General features: G+C 53.2%; 1 protein-coding gene across 4 annotated transcripts in view; it reads right to left on the bottom strand.

Annotated features, from left to right (window-relative positions):
* Positions 1-13,749, bottom strand: part of VPS35L (VPS35 endosomal protein sorting factor like) — a 98,551-nt gene that overhangs the window by 13,676 nt on the left and 71,126 nt on the right. For 3 of the 4 annotated variants that reach the window (XM_079120848.1, XM_079120846.1, XM_079120847.1), the window contains exon 27: positions 4,275-4,414. In XM_079120848.1, the coding sequence (XP_078976974.1) occupies positions 4,275-4,414 (140 nt within the window). Of the gene's footprint in view, positions 1-3,136; positions 3,232-4,274; positions 4,415-13,749 lie in introns of those variants that run through there. The other variant, XM_079120849.1, reaches the window with a different exon arrangement.

Below are 13,749 nucleotides of genomic sequence, written 5' to 3'. Positions count from 1 at the left end.
GAGAGCAGATGCTTGAGAGATCTGGGCACACCTGTGTATACTGTGGCACTATCAGAATGGCCCAGACGGGGAAGCCACCTGCGGGGGACACAGATGAACGCATAAAGTGGCCTACCAATACCCTGGAGTACTATTTAGCCTTAAAAAATGAGGAAGTCTGCAGTGTGTGACACCAGCCTGCACCCTGAGGGTGCCACAGGTCCAATCATCCAGTGTCAGAAGGACCAATGCTGCATGAGTCCACTCTTGGGGAACCAGGGAGTGAACAGTGGTTGCACAGGTGGGGAGGAGGGACCAGGCTATTACTCTATTGGCAGTTTCCGTCAAGCAAGGTGAACGAGTTCTAGGCACCTGCTGGACACCTGTACCTGCAACCAATGATACCGTATGTGCCCTTAAACACTTGCTAAAACTAAGTTTAAAAGGGTAGATCTTGGGCTGGGGCTGGGGCTCAGTGGTGGAGCACTTGCCTGGGACATGTGAGGCGCTGGGTTTGATTCTCAGCACCACATAAAAATAAATAAATAAAATATAGGTATCGTGTCCGTCTACAACTTTAAAAAAAATGGTAGATCTTGTGTGGTCTTACTGCATTAAAATAAAATCTGAATTTTAAGTTGTGGTTATGAATAAATGGTAGGAAGATCAGCAAAGAGAAAGGAGGAAGGATTGGCTTGTATAATCAAGTCAAAATGGATTCCACCGTCATGTGTAACTAAAGAGACCAACTAAAAAGAAGTTGTGGAGTGAAAGGGAACAGTCAACCCAGCAAAGGCGGCACGTGCGAGCTGTCCTGGCTCAGACGTGGCTTCTCAGGCCGAAGATCCTGACGGGCCCACAAAGCAGGCCAGTAGTTACAGGGTTCCCCCTCGTCCAGGGGAGGTGCCCAGACTCCCAGGGGGCCTGACACCAGCCACAGTACCTGGCCCTGTGTACACTGCCTTTTCCTGTATGCTTACAATAAATAATTTTATAAATTAGACACAGTAAGAAACTAAAAATAATGAAATAGACGATATATAGTGATAGGTTACAAATCCTTTTCTTTCCTTTTAATAACGTTCATTTCTTCACTTAAAGAAAGCTCTTTACAGCTTCTCTGTGGCACATCCAAACCACCAGCATTGTGCCTCTCGTTCTCTGGGTCATTATTAAGTAAAAGAAGTGTGACTTGAACACAGGCACCCTAATGCCAGACAGGGGTCTGACCCTCAGGCTAAGTGACTCCAGAGCGGGCCGCACGTACAGCGTGGACACACTGCGAGAGGACAACTCGCCTCCAAGGCAGAGTGGGTGACCTCATCACACTTCCAAGAATGGCACTCGATTTTAAACTTCAGTCATTCTTTTCTGAGCTTTTTCCTGTAACGGTTTCGGCCCGAGGCTGGGGCAGACAACAGAAAGCAAACAGAGGGGAGGCTCCTGAACCGGTACTGCATCTCCCGGACGGATCGTGGGCCGTCAGCCCTCACGACAGTGAGGGACTCGGCAGGCTGCAAACAGGCAAGCTCAGCTCACGCAGGACGTGGCCAGACCCGGGTTCAAATCTTGCTCTGCTACTTACTCGCCGTGCAGCCTCAGGCACCTCTGTGACCTTCCCATTTCGGGTTCTCCTGAGTGGAAAAGGCTCGATGATCCTGGCCTGTGGGGGCTGGGGGAGGGCTCCCAGAGACCGACTGCTCATGAACGGCTTCAGAGCAGCACTGGACACCAGACAGGGGTCCAGAGACTGCGGGTCTTTGCCTCATTACTAATCCCATCAAAGCACCCGCGTTTATATCAGCAACGACAACTAAAATCTCAACAGCAGAGGCCATTCCCAAGGCCTAAGGGCCAGGCAGGCGACAGCAATGGGTTTAATGGATCTGGAGGCACCAGAGGAGCTAGAGATGGAGACCCTCCTGCACAGGGCGGCTGCTCCTGGCTGTGGCCAAGTGGCCAGGTCATGGAATGTGGCCCCACTGGCAGGAACCGACTTTCTAAAGGGAGCCACGAATCTGGGTTCTCAGTGGACTACCACGTTTTAAATGCAGGCACCTCCCTCCCGAGGCGCTCCGTCTCCACGTGAGGCCAGGCTGGACCCGCCCCTGGTGTGCAGTCCCGGGACGGAGGGCCTGGCCTACGAAGCTTCCACAGCAGCAATGCGTTCAACCCTCGCAGCTGTCCTGCCAGGTGGGTGCTTTGGGACATCATAGAAAGGTGACAAGCAAAGCTGAGGGTCACAAAACACCCCTAAGGTCCCAGAGCTGCGAGGTCTAATACCAGAACTGAACTTAAGTTTCTGACTGTGGACAGGCTCTTGGAAGACTCCAGAAAACCCCACGCACAGACGGTAAGCACATCCGACCAGCCAACCATTGACACTGGCGTTTCTTCTTTTGTCCTCTCATGTGACAAATAACCGGACTGCCCAACAAGGAGAGGCACTGACCAGACAGCACCAAGGGAGATGGAAAGCACATCACCAAGCAGCAGAAGACACTGTGCAGGGCCCTGCAGCTCTGCCCCGACTCAGGAACCCCCTCCTGGAGCGTGGCCTACCCACCTGCAGGGGCCTCCTGACTCCTCCCCTGAGAACCCGGGGCCGATGGAGAAGAGTTGCAGCTGGAATGCTTTTTGTTTTCTCAGCTTTGCTGAGATACGTGTGATCCACATCACAGACAATGGCCCCCTCACAATGCACAGCCCGACCACGTCGGTGCGCTCACAGAGCTGCAGACATCATGCTCAATTCCAGAACAGTTCATCACCCTGAACAGGAGCCCCACGCCCATGGGAGCGAGTCGCTTGCACAGCCCAAGTACAGAGTCACGTTTCTCTGAAGGCCAGCCTAGATCTCCTGGGCCTGAGTGACTGAGGGGCTTCAAAATGGCCAAGGCGGGGGCCTGCCCCAACCCACTCGGCCGAGAGGTCCCAGAATCAGCATTTTAATGAGCATCTACTGAGTCCAATGCACCTTCACTGACCCTGGTTCTCAACCCGCCCTGGGTCACAGACCCTGCGGCAGCCGGGAGACCCTGCGGACTCCTGGGAATACTACTTCTAATACAGAAAACAAATATGTAAGACTACAACAGAAGCCCATCATGCTGAACATAGTTCTGGAAATAGCTTTTCAATGCCTTTTTGATGCTGTTATCTGCTGATTCTTTGTGAATGGAAAAGGCTGAATTTATGCTGCACTTCTTTAGGAAGAAGAGCCTCAATAATCTTTGGAAACGTCTTTCACACCTGAAAGGTGATATGGAAATACGTGATTTCTTTTCATGACAAAGTGCTAACTACAGCCACGTCTCCTGTGGTTGCTGCCCAAAGTTCACAACTGGGTAAAAGGCAAGATCCACTCACAGCTTGGTGACAAAATGAAGAGGTCATGCTTTCTCCTCACCCAGATCCACGGTCACTGTCAGACCCCTCAGGGAGCAGAGACCCTGGATTCAGACCCCGGGCTAAGAACGCCAGCTAGGGAGACGGTCCAGGAACTGGTCCTGCTGGGTCCCCGAAGGGGCCTGGCTGCTCATCTTCTATGTTCCCCAAGAAACCCAGCGTCCTTCCGACTGTTCCTTGGCCCTCTGCCTCTTGTTTCAGTTTCTTGCTGCCCAAAGCTTTCTTTAGCGTTCACTGTGCTGAGACCACATAGCAACACTGTGTTCACGGACTAATCCGCAGGCCACCCAGAGGGGTAGAAACTCTATTTGCCCCATTTTACACGTGAGGATCAGCCTCCCAGGAAGATCGTGGACTTGCCTGGATGGCAGAGCTGGGAGGAGGAGGCAGGAATCCATCCAGCCTCGGAGCTCCTGGGCCAGGCCCTCCGCCTAGCTTCCTGCCTCAGCAACCGAGAGCAGACGGACTGCAGTGTGTCCTCCCCAAGTCCACGGCGAAACCCTAGGCCCAAGGCCATGATACTCAGAGGGGCCTTTAGGAGGTAATTAGGTCCCAGAAGACCAATCACCCACAAGGCTGAGAGCGCCCTGGCTTTCTCTTCCTGCCACGCGAGGTGGACCGAAACATGGCTTCTGCGCCCTGGAGGAGGGCTCCCACCAGATCCAGCTGGGGCGAGACCTCAGACCTCCAGCCCGCGGAACGTGGTACTGGGAGGGACCGCACCTCCACGGACACAGCCTGCGCCCGGCGTGAGGGAAGCCTGGAGCAACTCCCACGGCCAACCAGGAAGCAGCGGAGAAACAGGCAGGACACCTGCTCTCGGGCTCAGAAAACCAGCAAGGCAGGTGGAGAAAGAAGGCGCCAGCGGCTCGGGTGGGGAGACGTACCGGGACGATCAGCAGCGTGGAGAAGAAATTGCAGAGGAATTCGAGCAGGAAGGACTCCGACGGCCGCATCTTTCCATCGATATTTATCATCTTTGGAACTTCCGGGACGAGGCTTATGGCAGCTTTGAAGAAAGCATCAGCTGTGGGGGGGAAGGAGGGTCAGACTGAGAACCTGGGGAGTCAGGGCTGGCTCCCCCTCCAGGGCCTGGAGGGTGTCCTCAGCGTCCCCTGGAACTCGGGCCACACTGAGGGCAGCACTGCTGAGGCCTAACGGAGGGGGCAGCAAACCGGAGAGGGCCTGGCAGGACGCCCCACGAGAGGCTGCTGCTGGCCAGCACCTGGGCCCCACTGCCTTCAGAGCAGGGAGGACGGCAGCGCGGAGTGACCCGGCGCCCGCGCTGAGGGCCCAGCCTGGGATGGTTCAGGGGACCCCACGGCCACCAGGTGAGGCAGGCACCGTCAGCAGGGCCACTCCACGGAGGGGAAATAGGAGTGGGGCAAGGAGGGACCCGCCCAGCACAGTGCCCGTGTCCGCGGGAGGTCCCAGCACGCGTGGTGGAGCCACCACGAAACCCTGGGTCGTATTTAGTGCCACTTCATTAAGGGAAGAGCCGCTGACGTGTCTGAGGCAACGCACACACGCACACCGTGAACGCAGGTACACAGACACGCACGCACTTTTCGAGGCTCTGACTGTGTAACGGTTCCAGAGAATCATTTGAGAAATGAAAATATTTTAAGATGTGAACCAATCGGTAAAACAAGAAGGCTTCAAAAGATGGGAAGAAGGAAAGGAAAAAGGGGAGCCCAGGGAAGGAAGGCGCAGGCGCAGGCTGGAGGCGGAGGGGAGACGGAGAGGGAGAACTTTCTAGAACTGCCAGAGTATCGACTGTGAGAAAAAGCCTCAAGGTCAGAGCAGACCCGAGCTGAGACCTTAAATGGGCTCATGGTCCAGATCTACTTCCACTGCAGAACGAGGGCCAGTGGAGCAGAGAGGACACTGCTGTGGCCACGTGGGGTTCACCCTCTCCTCTGCGAAGGGAGGAGACCCGCCCAGGAGACGCTCTTCCCGCAGCCTCTGCACGCCACCAGCTCTGCCCTGGAAGCGTCCACCAGGCTGCCTCCCAGGTCCTGCGCCTCAGCCTTTCCACGTTCTTCCTGAGCAGAGCTGTTAACAGGCTGGGAACAGGACACACACGGGTGCCTGTGGACGCCTGGAAGGTGGGGTGACAGCAGAGTGAAGCAGGAATGTGGACCCACGTGGCCGCGCTGATTGACACCCCTGCCCAGAGCCTGCGCTGTCCTTTAGGGGAGAAACGAAGCAGCTGAGCTCGGTCTTCTTGGGGCCCAGACTGAACACGGGGCTCAGGGAAGAGGCACCTGACGGTCCCGGTAGATCACCTCGCAGGACGGAGGCTGCCGGATCCTCTACCTCGTTGACAGACGGCAGTGGACGGCACTGCTCTGGGACCTCAGGAGCTCCTGGGCCCTGCCTGTCAGAGGCTCACGTTCTAACGGTCCTGGAGGACAGCTGTGACCACGTCCAAGTGGCAGCCTAAACCCACCCAGGCATTAAATCTCTCCCAGGAGAGAGCTGAGCGGGTTCAAAGGTCACCACCCCCACCGTCGCTCAGCCAAGTGACACGTTGTTTTTTTAATAAAGAAACACATACCTGTGAGTCCAATAATCTGATAAGAGGTTGATTCAGAACATATGAAGGACTCTTACAACTCGATGTTGACAAAAAGGAAACCTGGTTAAAAAACTGCAAAGAACCAGAACAAACCTGACCAAAGGAGATGCATAACAGTCACATGAAGAAATGCTCAATGTCACCAACCAGGGAAATGCAAACCAAAGCCACAATGAGGTCGCTTCGCGCTCAGTAAGATGGCTTTTATCAAAGCGGAAGAAAAAAGTGTTGGTGGAGAAACTGGATCCCTCGAGCACTAATGGGAGAAATGCACGAAGGTGCAGTTGCTATGGGAAACAACATTCAGGTTCTCAGAAAACTAAACATAGAATGACCCCAGGATCCAGTAGCAGCATCTCAAAGATCTGCACATTCACCTTCATTGCAGCATCCTTCACAATGGCCAAGAGGTGGAAGCAAATATCTATACATGTGGAATATTAGTCAGCCTTTAAAAAGGAAATCCTATAATACAGCACAGCAGGGAAGGATCTTGGAGACAGGATGCGGAGTGGAATAAGCCAGTGCAGGAACCTGTGTGATCCCACTTTCATGAGGCAACCGGAGTCATCACCATGCAAACAAGGCAGAACGGTGACACCAGGGGAAGGGCACATGGGGGCTGCTGTCTAAGGTGAGAGGGGGCAGGTATTCATGGGTAGGAAAAGGTGAGTAGGTTTCACAAGATGGAAAGTCCTAGAGATCTGCTATCCACAATGTGAAAACTGTACAGGTAACATCACAAAATCTAACAAAATGGTTTGAAGGGTAAATTTTAAGTATTCACAATTTTAAAAAGAGTAAGAAATAAAAAAAGAAATGTAGGTCACAACAGAGAGGGGAGGGCACGGGAAATCTGTTTGCTTGCCCAGAGCACGTGGCAACACCGAGGAGGTGATCCAAAGCCACTGGGCATGTGGTCGAGGCGATGAAGAGGCAGAGCGGGAGGAACAGACGCAGTGGGCAGCAGAAGACACCCCAGGGGACACAAGCCAGGCACTGGGCAGAGACGCAAGCTCTCCTTGCACGTAAGGGTCAAGGCAACGTGAGGCGTCATTTCTCATTTTCACACCTAACTGAAATTGAAGCCAGGTCAGACTGCAAAGCCAGTGGCCTCTCTCAAGGTGGCTGCTCTGTGCGGTGACTCCTGTCAAACCCCAGGGGCGACAGAGCCAGCCTTCCTGATGAATGTGTACCTTTTTTTAATGTGTGTGGCGTGTTGCTTTCTCTCTTTGCTTTGGCTGCTGGGAAGGGTTAGTTTTCCCTCTGGTTGGGAAAGGAAACCCAGCCCTGAGGTTCCCACCTCAGCCTACATTTCTGATTTAATTCTTCTCCAACCCCTACCTGGGTGTGTGTGACACGTGGCTTTATCACATCAAAAGTCTTAGTGCAGGGGCTGGGGTTGTGGCTCCGTGGTAGAGCACCGCCTAGCATATGTGAAGCCCTGGGTTGGATCCTCAGCACCACACAAAAATAAACAGAAGAAAGGTATTGTGTCCATCTACAACTAAAAATTTCTTTAAAAGTCTTTCAGTGTAAAAATCATCTAAAAATCAAGTTGGGAAATAGGCTGGGCAGAAATATGTAAGAACAGGCAGCATCAGGCTGGGCATGGTGGCCCAGTTTCTCAGGTGTCTGAGGCAGGGCGATCGCAGGTTCCAGGCCAGTCTGGGCAGGAGGGAGCCCCGTCTAAAAAGAGCAACGCGGCAGGCATCACAGCTGCGCCCTCCCGCCAGCCTCCGGAAGAGACGGCTCCGGCCCCCTGTTAGGAAGGCAAAGGTTCAGCTGCCTTTGACTGGAGTCTGCCGAGCTTCACAGTGTAAAGGTCCTCCCTTCCAGTGACCCCATGTTTCAAGCAAAAGGCATTGAACTCAACTCACCAGCTGAGCTCACCACCCCTTAGGAACCCAATGAGAGGGAAACTTGAAAGCTAAAACAAAAAGCAAACAACCCAATTCCAACACGGGCAAGGAAGTGCGACACGTTTCTCCAGGGAAGACCTCTCAACGCCCGTGGAAGTGCTCCCCACTGCGGGTCTCAGAGTGTGGATCACATCCACTTGACACTGGGGGCAGCACACACCCAACAAATAACAGTGTGGGCACGTGGCGCCCTGCTGGCGGGATACAGAACGGAACGGGGTGGCTGCTGTGGGAAACAGGCGGTTATCCTCAAAAAGTCACCCGGAACTGCTGCCTGAGCAGCGATTCCCTTCCCGGGCTCGCCCCAAGTAAGCGAAAGCAGGGACCCGGATAGCGGGAACCTGGCGATCGCGACCGTCATCACAACTATCAAGAGCAAAACGACACGCGCCCGTCGGCAGATGAACAGGGAGAACGGGGCCCGACCACGAAACGGAACCTCGCGGGCTCAGAAGGGAATGGGGTCTGACACAGCCCACGACGTGGATGGACCGGGGACACTATGCCGAGAAAAGCAGCCTTCGCATCCGCGACCCGGGAGCGGTACCTGCAACAGGCAAACGCACGGAGCAGACCAGGGAGGGAGGGAACGGAAGCTGCCGTTCTCGTTCTGTTGAGGGGAATGGACGCTCTGGAGTGACACTGGTGACCCTGCAGTGTCACAACGCACTCACTGCCAGGGAACTGCACAGTCCAACGGTCGGTTTATCCCAGGGCCCTTTACCAGCTGAGAGAGCGCTGAGCTATCCCTGACGTCACCGCTCACAGAGGCGGGTGCCTGGCTGTCCTTCCGTCTGCAGGAAAAGCCCACTGCCCGCGTCTGGTGGGCTTTGCTTTCCAGAAAATCCTCAGGACTCCACGAACAGAGAGCTCTCCTCAGGGAGCTACGACTGCTCCGAGCGACTTGGAAGACCATTACTTTTTCTATTTATGTGTGCTGCTGAGTGGCCCAGAGAATGTGCCTACTATTATGTCTCATGAAGGAGAGCAGCTTTGTCCCCTGCCCTTGGCCCTCTCACCCGCCCCACCCAGTTTTTATTCTACAGGAGGGAGCTAAAAGAAACAGTTATTTCAGGCCTGGGCATGCTGGGGTTCAAAGCAGGTTTTTTATTTCCATTCTCAGAAGACAGGCCCCATATAGAAAATATTGTCTGGGAGACTTGTCAGTGTGAGCTTCGTAATTATAACCCAGATCTGACGGCATGTGAAAACAGGTTCTTCTCATAGTTTAGAGCTCTGAATACGTCAACATCATATTTTCTCTTTTAAAAAAAATTTTTAAGAAATTTCCCCACCTATGGTACTGCGATTGACCCCAGGGCCTCCCACGTGCTAGGCAAGCATTCTACCACTGAGCTACATCCCGGCCCTTTAATTTTCATTTTTAAGAGATGGGGGTCTTGCTATGTTGCCCAGGCTAGCCCCAAATTCCTGGGCTCAAGCAATCCTCTTGCCCCAGTTTGCCAAGCAGCTGGGACTATAAGCCACTGTGCCTGGCTGATGTCAACAGCAGAGGACAGGATAAGATTATTCAGGATAAAATGGATTGGGAAAAAAAAATCTTTTTTTAAATAGCTGAATGCAGGGGCACATGCAGTGACTTGGGAGGCTGAGGCCGGAGGATCACTAGTTCAAGGTCAGCCTCAGCAACTTAGCAAGAACCTAAGCAACTTGGCAAGACCCTGTTTCAAAAATTTAAAAAGTACACTTTTCACGTGCCTTTGCTTTAAAAAAATAAATAAATAAAAAGATCTACACAAACAAGGAGAAAGCAGATTCCCATTCATAAAGAATATCATCCTATGACTCCTACTAAGCAAAGGGAGGACCACTCCAGGTCTCTGCCCCACAGGTTGTCCCACCAGGATGCTGCCCTGCAGGAAGGTTCCTCTCTGATCAGCTCCTCCTAGAGCGAGTCACACTCCAGGGCGCAAGCCCTCCAGACACCCCACTTACAAGGATTCTTACTTGAGCATGTAAAAGGTGCACACTATGCTCCAGGGCCTCTCCGGCTCCTGCAGAGAGCTCAGAGCCCCTGGCATCCCACGTGCCCGCGCTGAAGAGCCCTGCTGCTGTTCTATACCAAGCCTTCGAATGTGTCTCTCGACACCAGGAGTTCACGTCCTAAGAAGCTGAGGCAACTGGACAGCGATCAGAAAGCTGGAACAGGCTCGGAATTAAGATGCCAGTTTGCTCATTGTCTGCAGGAGCAAAAATCTGGAGAGAGTCCAAATAGTTTTTCAATAGAAGAAACTTTTTTTTAGCAAAAAGTAGGGAGGGGGTTTGAGGGAACTAATTTATAGCACTCCCACCAGAGAGAAACAGGGCACCGCACAGCCATTACAATGCACGGGCGGAGCTGAAGTCTTTGACATAGGGCGTCAGGTGGGGGGGCCAGGACTTAATGATAAGCCAAAAAAGCTCAAGAAAAACACTGTAGAATCCTTGACCTCATTTCTGTTCTAAGGCCGGGACTGTGTGGATACATGGGCCACAGTCAGGAGGGAGGAGGTGAGCAGGCAGATCAGAGAGGCCGAGAGAAGCTAAGAATGATGAATATCTTGGGGGACCCACAGAAGGGAAAATTGAGAAAAATGTCCAAAACACTGACATCAGATTTTTGGAAGAAGTGGGAGGAGAGACAGAATGTATTACTGGATACTTATTTGGGGACTTTTTCAAAGTCCTGCATTTCTGTATTGTTGGATTTTTTTCAAATAAGCATTCCAATTTTTTAATAAAAATCATCAAAAATTTAGATATTTTCATCAAGCTATGAGACAATCTCCCCAAACATCCTTCAGATATAATAAAATAAATTTGGACTTAACTATGACCTACAAGAGGTTCATCCTTCTGTGTCCTTGGCGCTGGTGATGTGGAATATGGTTCAGGACATGAATCCTAAGACACAGTCAAGAAGTGAGATCCAGTCCATCCTCAGGGCTGGTGTTCTGCTTAATAATGCATTAGCTAAGTGCTGAACCGACGGCTAGCACATGTGGGGGGCGAGTGTGCTACCACTGAGCTCACTCCCGCCCTTCTCCTTCTGAGGAGCCTCCCTAAGTTGCCCAGGCTGGCCTCAAACATGCGATCTCTTGCATCGTCGCTGAAGCAGCTGGGGTCACAGGTGTGTGCCTTTGCTGCCACTCGTCATTCCCCAGGCCCAGCAAGACCTCAAAGGTCACTGGCTCCACTCCCAGACCTTCGGCCCTCCATGCGTTCCCCTCAGTAACTCAGCTGGACAGCTGTCCTCGTCCAGGGAAATGCAGGAATGGAAAGGTCACGATTTCCTAACAAAAAGTATCCCAAGGGATTGAAGACTCCCATCCCTTGAACGTACTTTATGGACGCAAGTTCTGCTGATGTCCGTGACACAGATAAAGATTTGAAGTTCGAATGCCGAGGGACAATTAAATGCCTCATTCATTATGGCTTAATTGTTACCAACGACAGCTTGATCTAACCTTGATTTTGCCACCTGGTTTACACAGCACGCCCTTTATGTTCACTCTGAGAATCAATATTTAATGTGAAAAGTCCACTTGGGACATATAAATTACAGGAGGCTCCTGAACACTGGCTCCCCTCTTTATCTCTGAATAGTCCAGGGCTGTCACACTGAGCCAGACAGCTGTGCCTCTTAACTCTACCCTGGGGCTGCAGGGTGGGCGTGCTTTGACTCGCCCCTGCTGGGCCCACAGGGCTGTGAATCCTCTGTGAACATGAGGTCTACACTCCCTGAGCAGAAAGGACTAAGTATTCCTCACCTCAGTTCTGGTTGTTTCCTTAGTAAGTTTATCTAGTGTTCAGTTTATAACAACTGGTCATAAGCACCACAGGAACCTGGGGTTAGAAATGAAACTTTGGATTAAGGTACTGAGGCACGAACCCAGCCCCAGGAGGCACAGGGGTTAAGAGCACCTGATGTGGGAAAAGGTCGCTGGCTGGCCAAACGCTCCTGGGCAAGTAATGAGCCTCAGTTTCCTCATCTGTAAACCAAAGATAAAAGACCTAACAACACGTACAGAATAAAACTAGGCTGCTCTGCTGGGTTCCACGCACAACTAGGTGCTGCTTTCTGTCTTTCTAACTTGATCCACTTGCTCCTTCTAGAAGGACGGCTCCCCACCTGCAGGCCTTCGCTCAGCCTGGAACGCCGGGACTCGTGGCAGCCATCCATCTCCCAGGCACTTTATAAGGCTTCTGTGCCCTTCTAAGCCAAGGGCCACTTCTCTGAAGTACCCTGGCACTGTTCCTGCGCACGGTGCACGGCGTTACCACACGCCTGGTAAACAGACCACCGGCCCCACCAGCAGGCAGACTCTTGGTGTTCTTGCTCCTGGTGCAAAGCTTGGCACAGAGGCTCGAGTTGAAAACAAAGACCAGAGACACGGGCAGGAGGCGGGAAGCCGGAGCCACTTACTGTTACAAGTTGAGAGCGCTTCTGGGGGAGACCGTGGAACCCACTCCTCCATGGGCCGCAGCCATGGCTGCCATCCAGACCAGACCCTGCACTGGGGAGGCGGCCGAACCACATGCGGGCAGACAGGAAGGGGGACGAGCTCTGTGTCATCTGCGTCCTGTGAACTGCTCCAGCTAGAGTAGCCCACTTCCATGCACTCGCCAGAGGGGCCTTGGGTCTGAGGGACAGTCACATCAGACCCTTCGGAGGATGTTCTGACCCACAACCTCAAAGGCGAACCCCGAGGACTTGGTAAGCGGATGGCAACCGTTTTCCTCCTTCACGAGCCGCTCTTCACTCTCTGGAAGAGGAGCGAGCACGTTCTTCTCTTCTGCGCTGCTGTCCCTGCCACTTCCTTTGCCGTGTGGTGCAGAGCGACCAGTGGCTTCCTGGCAGGGGCCACCGGCACTGCTCTTCCTAGGCTGCTCATTGGTTGAAGCTGCACAGCAGCTTCCTCGACGTCTCTCTGAGCCTGAGCGCACACTTGAACCTGACTTGTTTCTCTGTAAATATGAAATTACTTAGTCCCACTAAGCGGCTTTGGCGGGACTCTCCTCTGAGTAGCTACTGCTTAGTACTCACGACCTTTGCTGTGACAGGTTACCGTTTCCCTTCTACCAGTACTACTAAGAATACTGACCATTAACATCTGCAGTCGCCATTCACTCAGCACTGAGCACCCGTGAGGTGGGTGACAAGCCAGTGACACGGGAGCAAACCAGACAGACGGGCCTGCCTGAAGCTGCTGTGGCAAGTGGCAGGCGCTTCTGTACACAGTGCCTGTTAAACCACCGCCGTGATGAGGACAACGAGGGCAAGGAGGGGCCTGAGGATGGCTCGTCAAATGGGACAAACTGACCCAATTTCCACCGCCTGGGCCAGGGACGGTTCTCCAAGGCCATGGGTTCCATCCCCAGAATCGGGAGGCAGGAATTGCGCTGCTACCCGTAACAATAACCAAAACCGTCCTTGGTTTTGCCGCTCTGGGCTTTACTGTTCTCTCTTGGGGGAACTGCAGATCATTTTATTTCCAGCATAATTCAGCTGTTCAGCCTTGAAGCACAGGCTGGCTTTCCCACAGGTTCCCAAGGAAGCCAGGAGGCCCTGGGAACTCGGCAGGCAGACCTGACGCACCGGGTGCTAAAGCCCCAGCATGCTTCACTGCCGAGAGGCAATGCCCAGAGAGAGTGCAACTGGGAGCCAGCGGGCCAAGCGCCTGCGGCCACTACCTCACAGGTTTCAACAGCTAAATACCACTGTTGGTCGCCTCCACCTCACAGATGGGGACTGAGGCACAGAAAGGCCAGAGTCCCCAAAGGCCCTGGCTCCTGTGGGCTGGCAGACCACATTCGGGAGCTTTCAAGTCCCCACTCATCAGGGCCTCATCCTGATGG

The sequence above is a fragment of the Sciurus vulgaris genome, assembly GCF_902686455.1.
Source record: "Sciurus vulgaris genome assembly, chromosome: 18".
In the NCBI taxonomy this organism is placed as follows: domain Eukaryota; kingdom Metazoa; phylum Chordata; class Mammalia; order Rodentia; family Sciuridae; genus Sciurus; species Sciurus vulgaris.
This window is presented reverse-complemented; position numbering and strand designations above follow the sequence as displayed.